The following is a 23,712-nucleotide window of genomic DNA, read 5'->3' as shown; positions in this document are numbered from 1 at the left end:
AACATAATAAATAAAAAAATATTTTTGAAAAATTCTGAATTATATCAGTTTACATCAGTATATAGGCACGTACACCAATAAATAAAGAAATAAACAATTGTTTTAACAAAAATTAAAAACATAAAATGCATTAATGAAAATTAAAATTAGGGCAGTGTTTCTCTCTTCCTAAATTCTGAAAAAATTTTTATATAAAAACATATTTATACAAATTATTTTTTATTTATTTTTGTAATAAATGCGCATTTCAAAACTTCAACAAATAGCTGACTAATTCTGTGACAACGTGCCCAACTGTAAAAGCCTCTATACTCATACTGAATACTTTTTCAGAAAAATAGGTTCAATCAATCAGTCATTAAAACCTATTAAAACCTAAATCAACTTGTGGAAACCTTAAGGTTTTAAGGGGAAAAAGTAAAAGAACAAAAATCCATGTATGAAAATCAGAAGCAATTTTCCCCTCTTCCAAGGGGGTGGAAACTCCTCTAAGTGTATATAAAAACCACATGAGAAGTGCGCTTCACAATTCTGCCGAGTTTTCTTCAAGACGTCCCACGTGAACCTTGCGCAATCAGGATGTCATCAACTCTGAGTAAGTGCAGCGTCTGAGCGATCGGACGGATGCTCGTGCAACAACAGACGCAACTCTTCACTTTCTCTCTCTCACTTTCTCTGCAGGCGTATTGCTCTTCCTGTCTGCCGTACAGACGGCTTTCATCTATTTGGTGGACGCGGTGCCCACATACAGCGGTTTGGCTGAACTACCCGAAATATCGGGGGACGAGGTTCAGGACGTGGATGGAAAGAGTCCTCTGAGCGACCGACATAAGTGGCATCTGATGGCCAAAGATCTGCACCGGGACGTCAAGATGCTGAGAGACCAACAGGTGCAGTTCACTACACATTAATGCAAACATGCTTTGTGTTACTGAAACTAACTCGGGGTTCCTCCATCTGCAGTTTGAGAGAGATTTCAGAGAGACGGTGAACATGACGGCATATGAGGGTGTGAGGATCAAAACGCCTCTCCTCAAACCGTCAGACGGCTGCCTGTCCAGAAACTTCAGCACAGTAAGGACAAACTTCTCTCAAATGGTTATTTAAGGCTGATTGTTCAACTAGAAGAACGTTTCTGAGCCCTAAGCCTCATTTTAAAATACAAAAATAAGATATCTAGTTCATTAAAATCTTTATTTATTGTTCCTGTAAACACTTTACATTAATTTCCCAAAGCATTATGAACTAATGTGAACATTGTGTATTTTTGTTAACATTTTAATAACATTAACAAAGATTAATGATGTAAAAATGCATACAGCAACTATATTTTTAATGGTTATTTATATTAAATTAGATTATTATTAGGTAAATCATACATTTTATTATATATATTTTTGTTTTATATTTAATTATTAGTTTATTGTATTTATATTGCGAAAATTGTTAGTTCATGTCAGCTAATGCATTATCACTTAATTTAAGGTGTTATCAAATATTTAATTATTAATACTTTAATTACTGTACAAACGTATGAATTTTTAAGATGATTAATGTCACATTTATATCTTTTTTGTCCCTTTATAATTATCATACTTAAATGTGTTATTTCATAGCTTTGATGATTATTATTATAACTGTAAAAATAATAATAAAAAAACATATAAGGGTTTGACAGGCCAATTTTAAAAATACAAAAAAAATAATAATATCTGATGTAACTGTTCAAACATTAAGAATGTTGTGTAAGGCCATAGCCTTAAAAAACGTCATGTTGTGCAACCATGATTTATATTAAAATTAATTTCCTTAACATGCTTAACATTTTTTAGATGTTCTCAGTAATTAGAGTGTTTAGAGACAGTATTTGCTTTATTTTGAGTTTTTTTTTATAAATAATGACCTCATACTTTTGTTTTAATAATTTCAGAGTTGCCTTCTTAAATGTAGTTAGCAGACTTATTTTTCCTGTAAACTGCATAAAAATGCTTTAAAAATACTATTCACTTACGCATGCTGTAGCAGTGATTCATATTTCAACCACAGAAATGAGATATTTTACTTTTAATTTAATACAGTTATTCCTATTGTCAGTTGCATCACATGATGAACGGTCGCTCCAAAGGATGCAAAGGCCTTATATCATTAAACATTTAAAAAGAAAAGTGCAGCACATGGCATGAACTGCAGGCATTTCTTTAGACCCAGTTATTTCTGAACTTTGCCCAATATTGGCTGCTCAACTGAAGTACTTCCATATATAGCAATCAGACAGAAAAATACAAAACCACGGGTATATCTGTAGCAATAGCCAAAAATACACTGTATGGGTCAAAATTGTTGATTTTTCTTTTATGCCAAAAATCATTAGGATATTAAGTAAAGATCATGTTCCATGAAGATATGTTGTAAATTTATCAAAACTTACTTTTTGTTTAGTAATGTGCATTGCTAAGAACTTCATTTGGGCAACTTTAAGGGCGATTTTCTCAATATTTAGATTTTTTGCAACCTCAGATTCCAGATTTTCAATGGAAAGCTTATTTATTCAGCTTTCAGATGAAATCTCAATTTCAAAAAATTGTCACTTATGACAGGTTTTGTGGTCCAGGGTCACATGTACATTTGTAAAACATATGTTATGTTTTATTACTATAAAATCAATCGTCACTGCCACCAAGCCAAACATTTTATCATAACAGAGTTTTCCAAAATGTTTATATTTGTAAACAGGAAACGGTGAAGTATATTTTAGAGCTTATCAAAATTTCCCTACAAAAAAAAAAAAACATGAAAATTAAAAAAAAAAAATGTCATTTGCATTCAACATGCTCTCGTGGCTCTCTCATTTGTAGCAATAGCCAAAAATACATTGTATGAGTCAAAATGATTCATTTTTCTTTTATGCCTAAATCATTAGGATATTAAGTAAAGATTAAGATATTTTGTTAATTTCCTATTGTAAATATATCAAAACTTAAATTTTGATTAGTAATATGCATTGCTAAGAACTTCATTTGGCAACTTTAAAGGCGATTTTCTCAATACTTTTTTTTTTTCCACACTCAGATTCCAGATTTTCAAATAGTTGTATCTTGGCCAAATATTTTCCTGTCCTAACAAACCATACATCAACGGAAAGCTTATTTATCCAGCATAATTGACACTTATGACTGATTTTGTCATCCAGGGTCACATATTATTGTTTTATTTTAACTGTTAAAATAAATAAGTAGACATGTCCAAATATTTAACTGGTACTTTACTGCATTTGTAATGTTTTATTTCTATAAAATCCACTGTCATTACCATGAAGCCAAGTATTTTATTAGAACCCAGTTTTTCCAAAATGTTTATATTTATAAATAAGCAGTGAAGGACATTTTTCCAGAACAGATTTTCATGATTTGATAATCTCAGGTCATTAACATATCTACTTTATTTCAGAAACAATCAATTTAGTGTTTTCATAAGCTCACCGCTAGTAAACCGCTAGCTAATGTTCTGTATTAGCAAGTGGAGAGACAACAGAAGTTTCCCTCCAAAAATTTGAAAACTGTTATTAGCGTTCAACACACTCATGGCAATTCACAACTTTATTAAGTTTTGGCGAAATTGTGGCTAATGACTGATTCAATGCTGCTTTACGTTAACAAAGAGGAAAATAAAAGTGTTTATTTGTATGAATGTGTACGATCCGCTCACGCCCCGCTAACGGTTCAACGAACAGTTCCGAACGAATCACATCGTACGAATTCGTACAAGATCGTCATCTCGTAAAATAGTTACTGTACGTTTGAAACCAGGTTACCGTTAAACAAACTAAAGGCAGTTTAGCGCTAAACAAGACCGTGATGAGATCGTTTATCCAGCATATGACGCCATAAACGTTTTCATTTGATTTCGTCAAATACTGAAGTGTTGGTAAACGCTCATACCTGATGAATCCCCTCATGATTGTTTCAGGAACGGTGCCTAAAACGCATTTACAGCGTCCTGACCTGGTATAAAGAGAACTGGAGCTTCATCGAGAACGAAAACCTGACATCAAGCCTGGTGAACGACATCAAACACGGGACCAAACGCCTGCTGGAGGCCATTAACAGCCAGGTAAACACACCTCAACGTCTTCGCCGCGCTCAATCTGACGTCACGTCGACGTCATAACGCGACGCATTTTTTAAATGATAAAAAAGCGCACGTATTGCGATTTAATGTGTGTACTGTGTATATTATGTATATATAAATACACACAAGTACAATATATATTTTAAAAATATGATTTTTTATTCATATAATATAAATATATCTATGTAAATATAATTTTTCATATATTCTTAAATATATCCATTTAAATAAATACATATTATTTAAACGAAATGTTTATTTTCCATGCGATTAAGATTAATTGTTTGACAGCACTATTATATTATTATTATTTTTTATATTTTATATTTTTAATTTTATTATTTTTAATTGTTTTTTAAATTGTTAGTACATGATAGCAAATGCATTAACAAATGAGATTTTAAGGCATTACCAAAAATGAAATGACTGTTTTTGCATGTTAAAGCTCAAAGATCAATTAATTAGTCAAAACAGATCTCATTCAATCATTAATTAATAGACCGATAACCAATATTTCAAACCGATATACATGTTTGGTGTAGAAATGAATGAAAATTTGTCAAAATTAAGAATAACAAGGGTTCTGACAAAAACTTTCTATAAAATGCTTTTAAATTATTTTATCAGCAAATGTGTTTTGAAAATTACCGATACCGTTAACCATAAAAATACTTAATATCGGCGCTGATAATCAGCCAGGTTGATAATAGGTCGACCCATATTCCAGACTGACATCAAACAGATCCAAAAATGGCACTTTAGCATTTCAGACCAATAACTCTGCTGCAAAACCTGCCGATGTGAGCCGAGCAGTTGTTTATTATCAGTGTAAACGCTCATATATGAACACATGTGATGTTCTCTTTGTCCCCGCAGCTGCAGATAGCCGACGGACAGGCGGATCAGATGTCCAGCGCTCCTCTATCGGTCAAATCGGCGTGGACGCGCAAGACCGCCGCGCACTCCATCCTGTTCAACTTCACCAGCATGATGATCGACACGTGCAGAGCCATCAATTACATGAGCAAACACAAAACTGCACATCGTGGAAAAGACATGAAAAGACCCAGAGACTGGAGCTCCGACAAGAACTAATTTATTAAACCAATTTATTTATTTATTTACCATAGCTGATATTTAATTCAGAGAATTATAATTTAATATTTATGAGTGTTAACTTATTGATTGTTGTGCAACACTGATATTTATAAATCCAATATTTATGTACTTGTTAATGGATTCTCTAGTTTTTATGACAATGAAACTCGGTGCTAATGAATATTTATGAATTGGTTTGCTTTATTTGAAACTGAATGTGAGAACATGCTGATTGTTTACAATGATCTCAATAAAAAAAAATTCAGTGACATTTTGTGTGTTTCTCAATGCAATGTTTCAGAAAGAGGAAGCAAAAGTCTTAAAATAACACAAAACGTTGGGTGGACGTGACAGAGAAGTATTTACATCCCAGCACAGCGTTCAGATCTGAATGAGCGTCCCGTGATGACATGATGGACGAGAACTCGCTGCTTTCAGAGTCTTCGTTGAGTTTGCGGATTGGTCCGTAGTTTCCATCAGGAACGTTTCAACCCCAAAGCAAACTGAAAATACAAAACAGATCAACCCACTGTCATCTTCAGCAGCTTTCTGAGCTAAAATACTGTGATTTTCACATGACCAACTCACAAAACTCACCTAAGGACTGTGGGTTCAGGCATCCCTGGATCGGCTCCTCGCTTGAATCCTGGGAAAGCAAGAAATACATTTAAAAACGTGTTTCTATTGAAACATGGAACAGAATCAGACACGTAAACTGGTAAACGGGAACTGCTCCAAGTCACATTTCATTAAAACTGAACACATGAATAAAAATATTAATTAAAAAAAAAAATTAATTATATATACACTGACCAAAATTATAAATGCAACACTTTTGTTTTTGCCCCCATTTTTCATGAGCTGAACTCAAAGGTCTAAGACTTTTTCTATGTACACAAAAGGCCTATTTCTCTCAAATCTGTCTAAATCTGTGTTAGTGAGCACTTCTCCTTTGCCGAGATAATCCATCCACCTCACAGGTGTAACATATAAAGATGTTGATTAGACAGCATGATTATTGCACAGGTGTGCCTTAGGCTGGCCACAACAAAAGGCCACTCTAAAATGTGCAGTTTTACTGTATTGGTGGTGGTGGTGGAAGCTGAAAAGTTATCATGCTGCAACATGAGGTGATGGTCGTGGTTGAATGGCACAACAATGGGCCTCAGGATCTTGTCACCGTATCTCTGTGCATTCAAAATGCCATCAATAAAATTGTCCATAACATACGCCTGCCCATACCATAACCCCTCCGCCACCATGGGCCACCCGATCCACAACGTTGACATTAGCAAACCGCTCACCCACACAACGCCATACACGCTGTCTGCCATCTGCCCTGTACAGTGAAAACCGGGATTCAGCAATGAGGAGAACACCTCTCCAAAGTGCCAGATGCCATCAAATGTGAGTATTTGCCCACTCAAGTCGGTTAGATAGGCCTTTTGTGTACATAGAATAAGTCTTAGTTCTGAGTTCAGCTTATGAAAAATGGGGACAAAAAGTGTTGTGTTTATAATTTTGGTCAGTGTATATAACCATTTTAAATCTATAAATTTGTTACATATGTACATTACATAACATACATACATAATAAAATTATTATTAAATTATATATAATAAGAATATTTTAATAACTGTGATTTTAAAATGTACAGAATAAATAATTATATACTTATATCACAATTATATTATAATTATATTACAATTAATTCTAAATTTAAGAAATTACATTTTATGTGTATAATACACAATTTTCTGAAGCATTAAATAATAAAAACATTTTTAATAACTAGCAAAATTGATATTAATTAATCATACTTAGTAATTCTAAATTATATTTTATATTTCTATTTTATTTAGTAAATCTACATTGTATATACAATTTAAAAAAAAAAAAAAGCAAAGCAAATTTTCCCCATTACTTTTGTTTTCTGTGATATATTTTATGTAATATATATTGAAATTTTATATTAAATTTATAGCAGAATTAGGTTATTTATACATTAATTATATGTATTTATATATTTTATATATTTACGTATAAAATTACACACAGGCAAAAGACAAGTTTAAAATGCACAAAAATAATAAATTATATAATTAAATAGTAACTTGTAATTATATAAAATTATTTTATATAAATCTACAAAATAATATTATAATATAATACACACAAACACATATACACACAAAACGATTTCAAAATGTATACATTAATTATAATTCTATAAATACAAACATACATACATAAACACACACACATACATATATACACACTTATAATAACTATTTTATTTAATAACTAATGTGATTTTAAAATGTATAGAATAAATTATACATTACAATTATATTACAATTAATTATTAATTATAAATAAAAACTTACATTTTTATGTATATAATATACAAACAATTTTGCAAAGCATAAAATAAATATTTTTATTTAATAACATTTATTTAATTTAAACTGATTTTTATTATTTTTATTATTTTAGTATTTTATTATGCTTAGTAATTCTAAATATATTTCATATTTCAATTTTATTTAGTATATCTAAAGTGGTAATAAGCCTCTAAGTGTTTTTTGTGATTCCTTTAATTCTCAACAGTGTTCCTCATTACTGTAATACTGTATTTTCTTTCATTTAACTCAGCATAACATTTGTTTGCAGTACAGCAAAAACAATGCAATTGAAAAATTGTTCAAATGTCATGAATAGTGTCAAAATGCAAAATGCAAAATGCAAAAAAAAAAAAAAAAAAAAAAAAAAAATCATTTTTCTGAATGCAATTTATTTTGGGGTAATTTTTTTGTGCTCCTGACAGCTTTTGTGAGATTTACTGATCTACAGAGCAGGTGGCATTTAATATAATGCTGATATGTGTATGCTTAATAATAACAATGAAAGACAAAATAGCTGAAAATAAATCAGAAACTGAAAACAAAAATCCATTATATATTATTAAAGCGCATTTAGTTTAGGGTTTTACATTTGGCAACACTTCAGCCAATCAAATGTGGCCAAATACCATGTTTATAAGTTATATATTATAAATATAACATGTATTATAAGCACATGTTATGTTTATAATATATTTTTATAATTGACTGACCTGTCATAGTTTCATCTGAGGGTTTATTACCAAACATCACCAAATGACCCAATGCAGAGTAATATATGGGACAGAATTGTTGACATACACTGTCCATGTTTTTATTGCATCAGCGTTTGTGGATGAAACCTCTCTCACTCTCACTTTAGCAAGTCTGGATTCACATGAACTTACAGAGAAATTCTGGTATGACTGGGCTCAAATGGCATCATGAAACTGCCTCACATCCGCCTCAGATCCGGAGTCCAGAGTAAAAAAGTCCTGCATTGCAGCGGACACAGCCAAGCCTTCCTGTTTTCATCCGATATTGACTGGCTAACACAACAAAAGCCTCATCCGTTTGAGAACTCGAAGAATTCAGACGTCAGGGCTGATTCATCTCAAATTCATTTATTGAGCAACACGCTCGTGTGTAACGAGTTATGAGGAATGACTGAACACACTCATCACTGCTCTCTTCTGCTTTTTATATTTCAATATTGCATGGATATGTTGGATACTTGACTGACTGGACAGTGAGGTCAAATTACGGAAATAAGACCTTTGTGTTGTCCTGAATGTATTTAATCGGCTAAATAAGTGCAGTACGGGGACATAAAATATTGATTTTAGTTGAAACTATCATAAGTGGAAAAAGAGAGAGCTCAGGCTGGGTTAACTGTTGGTTTGTGTTGTGCAATGTTTTTTTAATAATCATATATTATATAATATTTATATTTTGTCTGATAAATACTTTTTATAAAGCATTTATTGAATGTTTATTTTTATTTAAAAAAAATATTTTTATAGTATTTATTTTTTATAGTTTTTGTTAGTAGTCATACATATATATAAAACATAATATTTATATATATTATAATATAATATATATGCGTGTATTTATTGCGCATTATTATTATTATTATTATATGTATACATATGTATACAAAATAGAAATAACAATAGAAAATTAGAATTGAATATTCTATTATATTTAGTAATATTTTATTACATTATAATATAGTTATGAAATATATAACACACACCGTGTGTGTTTGTGTGTGTGTGAGAGAGAGAATGTATTTCATTTTTTAAAAATGAAAATAAACATGCGTGTGTGTTTTTTTAATATATATTTCATAAATATATATTATAATGTAATAAAACTGCCTGTGTTTTACATTTTTTAATTGTCTATTTATACAAATTTATTGTTTATTTATTGTGTATTATTATTATTATTATTATTATTATTATTATTATTATATGTGTATATAAAATAGAAATAACAATATAATATTTTTATATATTATAATATAACAGAATATTATAATAGAATATTTTATATATATATTTATTATATTTATTTATATGTATTTACTTGCCTTTTTAATTGCATTTTTTAAATTGCTATACTATAAACGTTTTATTTATATATATTTATTATATTTATTAAGTATATTTGTATAGCAGCCTTATATTATAAATATATTATTAGCAATACTAATAAATTCTATTATATTTAATAGTATTTTATTATAATATATATTTATGAAAAAAAAATATATATATATATTATTATTAATTATTATTATTATTATTATATACAAATAATAGTATATAATAATTGCATACTACACATTTTTATAGCAGTCTTATATTATAAATATATTATGTATATATTCATGTATACATTTATAAAACATTACATATTTAAAAATGATATAAATCTTTATAATATATATAATGTGTAAAAAATTAATTTTATATATTTATAATATTATATAATATTTTATACTATTTTATAATAGTTGTGTGTATGTGTATTTATACATTTAGATTTTATTTTATTATTATTATTATTATTTTATTTTATTTTATTTTTTTGTAGCAGTTGTACATTATAAATATAGATTTACTATATTTATATACTATATTATCAATTTTATTTTTATAATAGTCTGTCTTTTCCATGGTTAGATTCGTCCTCCAGAAATGCTAATGTTTTGACTCATGGGGCTTTTCTGCGTAACAGACACACAAAAAGCTACAACTTCCTTTTGCATCTCATTTGTCTCTAAACGTTTCCCATCATGCCAAAAATACAGAAGCAGGCAAATTTGTGTGGATCAGAATGGAGAGCCCTGAACCCTCATGAACATTTTTACAGTGATGAAACTCTGACCCCACTCCCGCCCCGTCCTGTGCGGAAGAGCATTAATCACAGCCATAATAATGAGGATGGAGCGCCACAGCGGCAGGAAGTGATGCGCTTCAGACACTTAACAGCCGTGCACACGCAACAAACACTATTAAACTCAACATTACTAGCCGAAATGATGCAGATTCACAAACATACGCGTCCCAGAAGCCTTTCATCCTGACCGACTGTCCTGCAGTGACGTAAAACACAACTCAATGACACATAACATTACCGGAACTAGTACAGTGAACAATGGCCAGTTTATAAAACAATTTAATGATGACAAACTAGATGAGAACATCAGAGATGAATTAAAACACTTGCCAACTAACTGATATGATGCCAATACCAAAAATAATAATAATAATAATAATAATAATAAATTGCCATGCACACAGGTCCTAATGAAAGCCTGTTTCGGCAATAGAATAAATTTAAAAAGGTAATTGTGACTTTATCTCACCATCCGAGTTACAAAGTCAGAATTGTGTGATATAAATTTGCAAAAATTGACTTTTTTTCTTAAAACTGCGACTAAAAGTCACAAATGCATGTTATAAACACACAAACTCAGAAGTGTTAGTTTTTATCTTGCAATTCTGACTTCATAAATCAGTTTTAGTCCGAACTGCAAAATAAAAACTCACAATTGTGTGCAAATACACACACACACACATATATATAAAATGTGTGTGTGTATATTATATATAAATATATATATATAGAATATTATATTATAATATATATAAATATTATGTTATATATATATATAGTACTGTGCAAAAGTCTTAGGCCACTAGTATTTTCATCAGCTAAAAATGGTTTTAAGTCAGTTGAAGTCTGTCTTTTGCTGTAGCGTGTCAGTATGAAATATCAGTTTACATTTCTAAACATTCATTTTGCCATTAATTATAATAATCCAGTGAGATTTTTGTGTGGAGCACAGGCTGTTGTCAGACTCCTTGTGCAAACAGAGATCTGATCTCTCCATCATTCAATCCAGTCTGTCTTAAGAAACAGAAAAAAACTGAGACAGACTAAATCCAGAAGAACTGTGGCAACATCTCCAAGATGCTTTAAGAGACCTACACCTACAAAGCTACAGTACTGTGAACATTTTTAGGCAGTTAGGCACATAAAAGGAGAATGCTGTCAAAAACAATGTCATAAATAGATTTTCTTTATCAATGAACTTTTTCAACTAAAATAAATCAGCATTTGATGACCATCCTTTGCGTTTACAGCAGCTTTTGCCCTATGTGCACTTGCGCAAGGCAGGTAGGTTACTTGAAACATCTTGGAGATGTTGTCACAGTTCAACAAACCCAAATAGGCTTTCAGCTCCGTCACTGACGTTGGTGTCGGTGCTTTCTGTACAGCTTGAACTTTCTCTGGAACAGGATGAATCCCTGTGGCATCCACTTTATGTCCCAAAAAAACAACACTTTCCCCTTTTCAGCCTCAATCCCGACTCCTCCAGCCTCCGCAGCACTTGATCCAGTGTCCTCAGATGTTCTTGATCATTTCTTCCTGTTAACAGGATATCATCTAAATACACTGTAACTTTTGGAGTATCCTTCAAGATTCCTTCCATAGTTCTCTGGAAAACTGCTGGACTTCAACTCACTCAAAACGGTAAACGTGTATACGCAAACAGACCTTAGTGAGTATTTACAGTGACGTACCGTTTAGATGTCTCGTCCAACAAAATCTGTTGATATGCATGACTCATATCTAATTTGGTGTATTTCTCACCTCCAGATAACACTGCAAACATGTCCTCCATTCTGGAAATGGGATACTGCTCCAATGACGATTCCAGGTTAACAGTCACTCTATAATCCCCACAGAGTCTCACCGATCCATCAGGTTTTAACACAGGCATGATTGGAGCTGCCCATTCTGAAAACTTCACAGGCTCAATGACACGTTCTTCAAGCAGTCGATCAAGTTCAGCTTCTGCTTTCTCTCTCATGGCAAAAGGCAATGAACGTGGTTTAAAAAAAACGTGGCTTTGCCCCACTAGCTATGTGAATCTTGGCTGTAGCTCCTTTTAATGTTCCCAGTTCTTCTTTAAAAACAACTTCACGTTTCTTTTAAATGTCTTGCAACATCTCTGAGCTTGTTTGGATTGGCAAGCCATGATCTTCCCAACAAGTTAGGACCAGCTCCTGCCACCACCACCACTGAAAGATCTTTCATTAATCCGTTATGCTTGACTCGAACTTGCATGGAGAGCATGGTTTCAATTTAGGCAGTTTTTCTTTAACTTCAAGTTTGCCGTATTCCATCACAGTTACACTACATCCAGTGTCAATTTCGAATTTTACAGGACACTCATTAACAAGTAAAACTTGAGTAAAAGGAGGCACAGGAGACTGGGCTGTTTGTATACTATACACTGTGTGCAGAATTATTAGGCATGTTGATATTCTGGTCATATTTTTTTTTTTTTACCAAGCACATTTTACCAATTCCAAACCACAACAATCTTAATAACTACTATTAATTTTGTATTTAATCATTTGTAAGTGATATGTAACTGTCCGTGAAGGCTGGAAGTGAAGAACTCCTTATATTCAGATGTGCATAATTATTAGGCATGTTTTCTTTTACAGATAAAATGAGCCAAAAAAGAGATTTAACCCAGACTGAAAAGTCCAAATTATTAAATGCCCATGAGAAGAATGCAATACTAATGTATTACAAGAATTTGCAAAGTTAAGGCTTGACCATTGGACAGCGAAATGCTTGTTGAGTCTGCATGGTCAGAAAAAACAGGTGGAGAAGAAAAGATGCATGTTAACTGCAAAAGAATTAGGAATTAAGGTGAAGAATTAGCTGTGAAACCATCAGGAACCGTTTAGTCTCCAGCACCACCGTTTTCCAGAACTGCAACCTACCTGGAGTCTTCAGAAGTTCAATGTGTCAGGTTCTCAGAGACTTCGCTTGGTAAAAAATCCTAAAAAATGCCCCTGACTTAATAAGAACAACAAGCTGACGTGTTGTGCAGAGATGGACTAAAATGAACTCCCAAAACTTACTGCCAGATTTTGAAAGATAAATTCTCGAATCAGAGGTACAAGAGGATGTGATGCTTGTCCTTCAAGAGTCACTCTCAACTTATCCGTCTATAAAGCCTATAAAAAAAATAAATAAATAAATAAAAACCTGTCTTCATGTATTTCACAACACATTTTGGGAGTATGCATGACCATGCAGACTCAACAAGCACTTCGCTGTCCAATGGTCAAGCCTTAACTTTGCAAATTCTTGTAATGCATTAGTATTGCATTCTTCTCATGGGCATTTAATAATCTGGACTGTTCAGTCTGGGTTAAATATCTTTTTTTTGGCTCATTTTATCTGTAAAAGAAAACATGCCTAATAATTATGCACACCTGAATATAAGGAGTTTTTCACTTCCAGCCTTCACAGACAATTATATATCATAAAAATGATTAAATACAAAATTAACAGTAGATATTAAGACTGATGTGGTTTGGAATTGGCAAAATGTATTTGACCAGAATATCAACGTGCCTAATAATTCTGCACACAGTGTACATGGTGAAAACTTCTTCACATTGCTCTTCCTCCCGCAGATAATTAGCCCTCTTGGCCGGTTTTCCTCTTTCCCATTTCAACGTTTTCTTGCCTTTGTTACTAGTAGTTTCTTGTGGTCTCATTCTGCATACCCTTTTCACATGTCCAATTTTACCACACTTATAGCATTTTTCTGTGGCAAATTTACAATCTTTTGACACATGGTTAATTCCACCACATCGATAACACATTCCTGCCCCTTTTGAATTACTTCCTTCTTCAGTGTCCACTTTAAAAACAGTAGTACTGTATGCTGTCATCATTAACACCTCACACTAATCTGTCTCTCAGCATAACTGTGAGTGTGTCTCCGAAATTACAATCTTGTGCAAGTTTCCTTAATTCAGCCACATACTCTACTATGCTTTCATCAGGATGTCTGTTTCTTGAATTAAACTTCCACCTCTGAACTATTTCACTTGGCTTTGGATTAAAGTGGTTCTTCAGTAAACTCACCAATTCTTCAAAACTCTTTGGACCTGGTTTTTCTGGACTCGGCAAAGGTCTGCGCTCAAACACAACTCAACAATATGGCTCGCTTCGTCTCTGTGTTTTCAACATCGTTTGCCACGAAGAAACGATTTAATATTTCACAATACTCTTCCCATGATTGTGACTTACTATCAAACGGGGTTACGGATCCAACCATTCCAGCCATTGTTTCTTCAATCAATCATTTCACATGGTAGCAACTTGTTTCAATCAGCTTAGCCACTTTAGCATCCTGCTTCTTACTTGCTTCTTTGAAATAGCAGCTTCATCTTTATTTGTCTTCATTTAACTTCATCTCTTTGTTTATCCTCGTCGCCATACGTTGTATCTTGAGATACCCACAAAAGGAAACACAGAGGAGCCAGAAATTCCTGATGGTCACTTTATTGAGGATCCATCTCAGCAGCAAGACAAACACATTTAAGCATGGCCATTGTGCACACCTGGCACTTCTTCTTCACACATTTTAATAGTGCCCAACCCCATACCATGCGCCACCGCCCCCAGTATACATCTACCACAGAGTCGTTTGTTCATCACATGACAGATGAACAAACAACTCCAAACAGGTGAACTAATTCCAGTTCAGAACCTAATAGGATGTTGTGCATGCGCGACTGAACGAATCACTCCCCCGAGACGACTCGTTTTTTCCCGAGTCGCATTAAAGATTCGTTCAAAATGCAATGCAAAATGCAAAATTCGTAGCATCATGCACGCGCATCCCAGAGCCTGTGCTACACAAGCTTTTGTGCTTAAAAAGTATACAATTTTTATTTTTCAAAAAAAATGAGCGATCATTTTGCTAGATAAGACCCTTCTTCTTCAGCCGGGATCGTTTAGAGTCTTTGAAGCTGCATTTAAACTACATTTTGGAAGTTCAAAATCTGGGCACCAAGTCCATTATATGGAGAAAAACCCTGAAATGTTTTCCTCAAAAACCATAATTTCTTTACGACTGAAGACAGAAAGACATGAACATCTTGGATGACAAGGGGGTGCGTAAATTATTTGTAAACTGTTGTTCTGCTTTAAAGAAACAGTTCGGCCAAAAATGAAAATCCTGTCATCATTTACTCATACTCAAGTTATTCCAAACCTGTCTGAGGTTCTTTTTTTTCTGTTGAGCACAAAAGAACATATTAGGAAGAATGCTGCCAACCAAACAGCTGTTTGTTTATCAGCATTCTTCGACATTTTTGGGTGAACTATACCTTTAAATTTGGTTCAGGGATCACTCATAGAATGTTTTTAAATGGGCTGTTCAGTCGTCAGACTTAAACCTCACCGAAAATATTCAGTGGGATTTGAAGAAAGACGTGGCAACGTGAAAACCAACGATTATCTGTGTTTTTTCAAGCAAGGAACGGGCCAAGATTAGAGAGATAGAGAGGTGACAGAAACATCTACGCACTTACAGGCAGCGCTTATCGGAGGAGGTTATAAAGAATAACAGGATCTGCATCAAATGTGACTTTTATACATGATTGTTTAGAGCCAATCAAACTTCTTTTGGTTTTCATCAACATTTGCAGAATCTCTCAAATGTGCAATAATTAACTTTTTATGATAGTAGGGCTGTCAACGATTAATCGCGATTAACTGCATACAAAATAAAAGTTTGAGTTTGCCTAATATATGTGTGTGTACTGTGTATAATTATTATGTGTATATAAATACAAACACATTCATGTATATATTTAAGAAATATTTACAAGCATATGTATTTATTATAATTTTTATGTAATTTATATTATATATAAATAAAATCATTTTGTATATTAATAACATATTTCTCATAAATATACACATTAATTTGTGTGTATTTATATATACATAATAATTGCACACAGTACACACACATATATTAGACAAACTTAAACTTTTATTTTGTATGCAATTAATTGTGATTAATCGTTGACAGCTTTAGTTTACAGATGCTTTGGCTGAACTGTTTTCATAAACATTTGTTCCTCGCAGGTCAAAGGGGTTAAATAATTTTGACCGCAACTATAAATATGTGCGAATTATAAGCATTGTCCAATAACTACACTTGACTGGCTTACGTGATCACCTTAACATTTACCTTCAGTCTTATCAATGTTAAATGCACATATAGTCTGTTTTCATTTCAATGTTTTCATCATATCAGCCATTGCACAACCTATTCTCTGCTCATCTAGGTTGCAAAATTATAGTAAAAATGGTAAAATATTTTATAATTTCAAATAACCCTTTTCTGTGTGAGTATCTGTTTAAATGTAATTTATTTCTAGAGTCAAAGCTGAATTTTCAGCATCATTACTCCAGCTCAGTGTCACATGATCCTTCAGAAATCATTCTAATATGCTGATTTGCTCACTATAGAGAAGTCTGACTTATTAAATGCTATACATGTTTTAAACACCCATCACAGGCCTCATATGAACAGAAATCATTGATGATAATCATGTAAACACACAGGTTTGGTGAGTGTGGTTTACTGACCGAGATACAGCACGGTGGGGATGAAGCCCCAGCGGATAACGAACTGGCCGCACTGGAACACCTGCTGCAGCCGCTGCTTGGTCTCTTTGCTCAATTTAGGCATGATTTCAGTCAGATTTTATGAAAGCTCGTCTCTGGATCCGTTGCGGTGCGGTGAAGGGCACAGAAGAGCGCAGGAAGCACGTGTATGCCGTGAAGCGTGCTTCGGCGGCGTTCAGTTTTGCGACAGTCGCAATAAAAGCGCCACGCTGACATCTAGTGGCCACACAGAGCACATCAGGACAACAGCAGGTACAAGGAAAATGTTTTATTTTATTTTATTTTATTGTAAATTTCGCTTTGTTTTTTGTGAAAAATGCGTCATGAACGTCACATTAAAATATTTTATATATAAATGCATTTTGACAATTTCCTCAAAATGTTTAATAATGAAAGGCAAACAAAATAAGAAAAAAAAATCCTAGTCGAACATTTGTTTTAGTTGCAAGTTAATATTATTTTGTTTTATTTTATTATTAATGGAACAACTGCGTCGTAAATACAAAATGTATGCATTTGTATTATGCATAATACAAAATGTAAATGTATGCATTTTGACAGTTTACTTGAATCTGCACAAAATCCCAGTCAAACATATATTTTAAATACAATATTATTTATTTGCTTTGTTATTTATGAAAAATTAATATGAAATTACATATGTTGAATTGCTGAATAATGGAAATGACAAAAATGACAAAATCCCATTGAACAAATATATTTTAATTACACAATTACTATATTTTGCTTTATGAAAAATGCATTGATATACTAAATTAAATATATTAATTATATATATATATATATATGTGTGTGTGTGTGTGTGTGTGTGTATATATATATATATATATAATTAATATATTTAATTTAGTATATCAATGCATTTTTCATAAAGCAAAATATAGTAATTGTGTAATTAAAATATATTTGTTCGAATGGGATGTTGTCATTTTTGTCATATATAAAAGTTAAAATAAAACCTAATTAAAAATATTTTTAATTACACTATTATTTATTTTTATTTTGCTTTATGTAAAATGCATTGATATACTAAATTAAATATATATATATATATATATATATGTGTGTGTGTGTGTGTGTGTGTATATTTTATTTTTATTTTGCTTTATGTAAAATACACCATTAAACCTTAATTAAATATTATATATAAATGTATGCTTTTTGACAATTTACTTGAATTGCTGAATTATAAAAAAACAAATAAAATTCCAGAAAAACAGACAATATTTTATTACACAATAATTACATGAATTATTATTGTTATTATTGCTACTACTACAAACCAGTGTTAAGTATTTAAAATAAATTCTTTATTTAAATTTGAATATAAATTGTAATAGTTAATTTTAAAATAAAACTGAATTATATATAAAAAACTAAATTCCATAAAAACATACGTTTTATAATATACTTATATAAATTATTATTATTGTTGTTGTTGTTGCTATTACAAACCAGTGTTATTTTAAATATTTAAAATAAATAATTTATTTATTTACTCATTCATTTGATTATACAGTTATTTGTTTACTTATTCAAAGAATCAAATTTTAATATAATTTTAATTAATTTCAATATAATAAAAGAAATCCATAAAATAAAATAAATTCACAGTTCAAAGATTTACATTCACAACTGTTTTTTGTTTGTTTGTTTTTTATTGCACAATATAATTATATACATCTTATTATTATAATTATTGTTAACAGATGTTCTGTAAGGTGCTGCAGTTTCCCGCCACTAGGTGGCAGCAGTGGGCCTCTCTGTTTAGGGTCACAGGTCAGAGGTCACGTGGATACTGATGGTGGGTGAGCGCTGCGGTGTTGGTGTGCGGGTCTTAAGCGTTCCAAATAAACCACGCCCCAGCCCATTTGGAGGTGGGGCTGGAGGCATGGCTGGATGTCTGGCTACTTATTATTTATGTGATTATGAGATTATTTATTTACTTATTTAAGAATTAATAAAAAAAAATAAAAAGTCTAAATTTTAATAGAATTTTAATAAATTTTAATATAAAAAATAATTCCATAAAATACGAAAAAAAATGTTTTTTTTTTTTTTTTTTGGTTTTTTTACAATTTACTGAATTATGAAAAACAGACATATTTTATGACACAATATAATTATATAAATTTTACTATTATTATTATTATTATTGTTATTACAAACCAATGTTATTTAAATATTTAAATTAAATTATTTACTTAAGAATAAATGAAAAATTAGGGTCTACATTTTATTATAATTTTAATATAAAAAATTCATTAAAATAAATTCAGTTTAGTTACTTACACTCATAGCTGTATGCTTATTTTTATTTATTTTATTTTACAATTTACTGAATTATAAAAAAAAAAATCCAGAAAAATACATATTTTATTACACAACATAATTACATAAATTATCATTATTATCATTACTATTATTACAAACTGGTGTTAGTTATTTTCAACATTTAAAATAAATTATTTACGTATTTATTGGATTACATGATTATTTATTTACTTAAAGAATCAATGAAAAATAAGGGTCTAAATTCTAACATTCATTTTAATATAATTTTAATATTAAAAAATAATCCATAAAATAAATTAAATTCATAGATAACTGATTTTTTTTTTTACAATTAACTGAATTATAAAAAACTAAACTAAAATAAAAACAAATAAAATTCCAGAAAAACAGACATATTTTATTATACAATATAATTACATAAATTATTATTATTGTTGTTGTTGTTGTTGTTACAAACCAGTGTTATATAAAATGTTTAAAATAAATTATTTATTTATTTACTTATTTGATTATATGCTTATTTACTTAAAGAATCAATGAAAAATAATGGTCTAAATTGTAATATAAATTTTAACAATTTTAATTCATTTTAATAAAATAGATTCACAGTTCAGTGATTTACACTCAATTTTAATTAAATGTTAACTAGCAAAACATTTTTAGAGATTTTCTTCTCAACACATAAAAATCCAGAAGCACATTGTAATAGAAATCTTTATTTTCAGAGACTGTAACCATGTTACTTTTTTGTGACGAAAGGCAAAAAATGACTTTAGTACAATAATATTTACAATTCACAACGAAATATTCACATTCTCCAAATAATCAGAGCACAGACACGAGCACTGTTATTGATGAACCACTTCAAATTAAAAACACAAACCATTATGAGCAGAAAAACGTCTTCAAAAACATCATCCTAAAAAACGAAAAGCATAAAACCAGACAAATACTGGCGCAACAACACAGCGCACCAATAAAAGAAGAAAAATCGATGCTTTCATTAGATTCACCTTCAAATCAAGAAATGATTTCTGGCTTATAATCACACTGTTTTCTAGGTCTCTCAAAGCGTGACATCAGCGCGACACACGAGCGGCCGGTTAACTAATACCAGTTTAACCACCAATACTAAACCGCCGCCTCGTGTTAAAACATCTCTTATGGTCTCACATACAGCAATTCAATTAATAACCATATTGCTTTTGAAACACCATGAAAAAGACGACTATAAATGAAGACAGTCTAATTTCCACTCAAGCATCCAACTTCCTGGAAACTGGGATGGCTTCGGGTTCGAGCCCAGTGCATGCTGGGATACGTAGAGAAGAGGAACTGCAGTTCACACACGTAAAAATACGGCGAAAACGTCCAAATCAGCATTAAAAATACACATTTGACTTCACGTGGGTTTTAAAAACACTTCAAAAATACATGACTTTGGTAATCAATCACGACCGACCAAAACTGATAGGAAAAAAACAGACGTCCTGTAAGGTGCTGCAGTTTCCCGCCACCAGGTGGCAGCGGTGCACGTCTCTGTTTAGGGTCACAGGTCAGAGGTCACGTGGATACTGATGGTGGGCGAGCGCTGTCGGTGGGCGGGGCTTATATGTTCCAAATAAGCCACGCCCCCGTCGTCGGCTTCTGCGACGTGATTGGAGGTGGGGCTGGAGGCGCGGCTGGACGGCTGGTTGCCGGCGGTGGCGGCGGCGAGGACGTTGCTGACCTGCTCGAAGGAGCGCGAGAAGACTGCGCTGGCGGTGCGAGACAGGCTGAGCGAGCCGCTCTTGGGCACCGATTGGCTGGCGGTCAGCGTCAGGCGCTTGAGCGACAGTAGCTCCAGGTTTTCGCTCATGGCGCGGACGGCGGCCTGCTTGCGCGTCAGCTGATCCATGCCGGTGACCGCGTCCTTCTCTTTGTCCTTGTCTTTGTCCTTCTCTTTGCTGGATCGGCCCGTCAGGCGCCGCAGACCCTTCCCGCTCAGCTTCCCGCCTCCGGCTGTTGCCGCGGCGCCGCCGCTGTTGCTGATGACGATGGTCGGCGGGCTGCTCTGACCGGCGGAGGGCTGCGTGCAGATGCCCTCGTCCACCTCCGCGATCTCCGTCAGCTCATCCGGGGAACCCAAATCCACTGCGTCTGCGGCGGGAGAGAGAATACGAGAGAATACGAGTCAAAATGTGCTTTGGATTTAAAAAAAAAAAAAAAGCCACCGAGGCTGAATTTATATGACAAAAAATACAGAAAAAATACAGAAAAATTGCAAAATATTATTACAATTCAAAACAGCAGTTTTCTAAGTCAATATCTGTTAAAAAGTAATTTATTTCTGTGCTCAAAGTTGAATTTTCAGCAGCATTATTCCAGTCTTCAGTGTCACATGATCCTTCAAAAATCATTCTATACATTCTGTATTTTGTTCTTAATTTGTTATTCATCAAAGAATCTTGAAAAATAAAAAGCATCACCGTTTCCACAAAAGCACAGCTGGGGCAGCACAGCTGTTTTGAACATTGATAATAATCAGAAATGTTTGTTGAGCAGCAAATTATCATATTAGAATGATTTCTGAAGGATCATGTGACAATAAAGACTGGAGTAATGATGCTGAAAATACAGCTTTGATCACAGAAATAAATTACATTTTAACAGATATTAACACAGAAAACAGCTATTTTAAATTGTAATATTATTTCACAATTTTACGTTTTTTTCTGTATTTTTCATCATATAAATGCAGCCTTGGTGAGCAAGAGAGACTTTTTTCAGGAAGATTAAAAATGTTATTTAATTGATTAAATGTTATTAAAGTGACCAGTAGTGTATGTTGAATTATTATTATTATTATTATAAGATGAATCTCACAAAGAAATATCCAGTTCATATTTTGTAAATGATTAAGAAAATAATTCAAAAAATGTATGAAACTTACAATTTGCATAGAGAAAAATTAAGCCTATTTTCTTCCGCTATTTTTTATGTATTTATTTTTTTATTTTAAGTGCATTTTCCCCTTAAATTCACATTATTGTAATGCAGGGTTTCCTCAACAGGTAATTTAATTTCATTATAAAAATAAAAAAATAAAATAAATAGTACATAAATTAAAATAAAAACATTCAATATAAAACACTAAAATAGATCAAATATTTTACTTGTATGTCGGCTGACCATTAGATTAATGGCGAACATGCAAATGTGCTGTTAAATTATAAAAATATTCATTTTTAATCCTAGATTAATAATAATATTAATACTAATATTTTAATAATTTTAGTAATTATTATTATTATTATTATTATTATTATAAAATTACTATACACAACATTTTTATGTACATAGTATATGTACATTGCTTTCATAATATATATATATATATATATATATATATAATAAATTAAATTAATAAAATAATAATACAGTAATATATCATAATTTGTCCCCAAGTAAAAATAAAATAAAATAATAATACATTTAATTAATTATAAATATATCCAATTACAACAAATAATAACAATAATAATAATAATTATTATTATTATTATTATTCATTATAAAATTACTATACACAACATTTATATATACATAGTATGTACAGTTCTTTTATTAAAAAATAATTACAAATTATAATAATTAGCAATATAATTAAACATTTATATTTGTCCAATTAAAAATAAAGAATAATAATTATATTACTATTATATTTAAACAATAATTAGAATATATCTAATTACAACATATATTAATAATACAATTATTATTATTATTATTATTATTATTATTATTATTATTATTATTATAAAAATACTATACACAACATTTTACACACAGTATGTACAGTGCTTTTATTAAAAATTGATTATTAGTCCAGAGAACTAACACTAATATTAGTACTAATATTTTATTAATAAAATAGTAAATATTTTACCTCAAAGGTATTTGGCTGACAAAAAAAGTTTGAGATTCTCAGTTGTAATGTCAAAAACTCATTCTTAAATAATAAAAATTGTAATGAAATTATATAACTAATGCAATAATAAGAATAAAAGGTTAAAAGACTTCTCCACATTAAAATATAATATTAATGCAATTTTGGGGGAAATTTGCTTAATTATGTACCCAAAACGAAGAAAAAAAAACAAGAGCTTTGAAACATAAGACATATTTCTAGACGTTTTTTGTGAGATTCACCCAATGAACCAGATTAATTTAGCAATTCTAATATTTCTCATTTTTAATTGCATTAGT

The 23,712-nt window shown here is 31.4% G+C and overlaps 3 protein-coding genes across 6 annotated transcripts in view; 1 reads left to right on the top strand and 2 right to left on the bottom strand.

Moving 5' to 3' along the window:
• Positions 1–544: 544 nt before the first annotated feature.
• il6 (interleukin 6 (interferon, beta 2)) lies at positions 545–5,381 on the top strand. The gene is made up of 5 exons (XM_051137683.1): positions 545–595; positions 682–890; positions 964–1,074; positions 3,967–4,110; positions 5,005–5,381. Exons 1-5 carry the CDS (start codon positions 580–582, stop codon positions 5,221–5,223), a joined length of 699 nt encoding a protein of 232 aa, XP_050993640.1. The 5' UTR covers positions 545–579; the 3' UTR covers positions 5,224–5,381.
• A 26-nt stretch (positions 5,382–5,407) lies between these two features.
• On the bottom strand, positions 5,408–17,319 carry tomm7 (translocase of outer mitochondrial membrane 7 homolog (yeast)). Its single transcript, XM_051137685.1, has 3 exons — positions 17,110–17,319; positions 5,824–5,872; positions 5,408–5,729 (listed from the first exon to the last, which is right to left on the bottom strand). The coding sequence occupies exons 1-3, from the start codon at positions 17,210–17,212 to the stop codon at positions 5,714–5,716; spliced, it is 168 nt and encodes a 55-aa protein (XP_050993642.1). The 5' UTR covers positions 17,213–17,319; the 3' UTR covers positions 5,408–5,713.
• A 2,845-nt stretch (positions 17,320–20,164) lies between these two features.
• hycc1 (hyccin PI4KA lipid kinase complex subunit 1) overlaps positions 20,165–23,712 on the bottom strand; it is a 59,631-nt gene continuing 56,083 nt past the window's right edge. For 3 of the 4 annotated variants that reach the window (XM_051136976.1, XM_051136977.1, XM_051136978.1), the window contains exon 11: positions 20,165–21,603. In XM_051136976.1, coding sequence (XP_050992933.1) covers positions 21,014–21,603 — 590 coding nt within the window. In that variant the 3' untranslated portion in view covers positions 20,165–21,013. The remainder of the gene's footprint in view (positions 21,604–23,712) is intronic. The other variant, XR_007829837.1, reaches the window with a different exon arrangement.

The sequence above is a fragment of the Labeo rohita genome, chromosome 19 (genome assembly GCF_022985175.1).
Source record: "Labeo rohita strain BAU-BD-2019 chromosome 19, IGBB_LRoh.1.0, whole genome shotgun sequence".
Lineage (NCBI taxonomy): Eukaryota > Metazoa > Chordata > Actinopteri > Cypriniformes > Cyprinidae > Labeo > Labeo rohita.
This window is presented reverse-complemented; position numbering and strand designations above follow the sequence as displayed.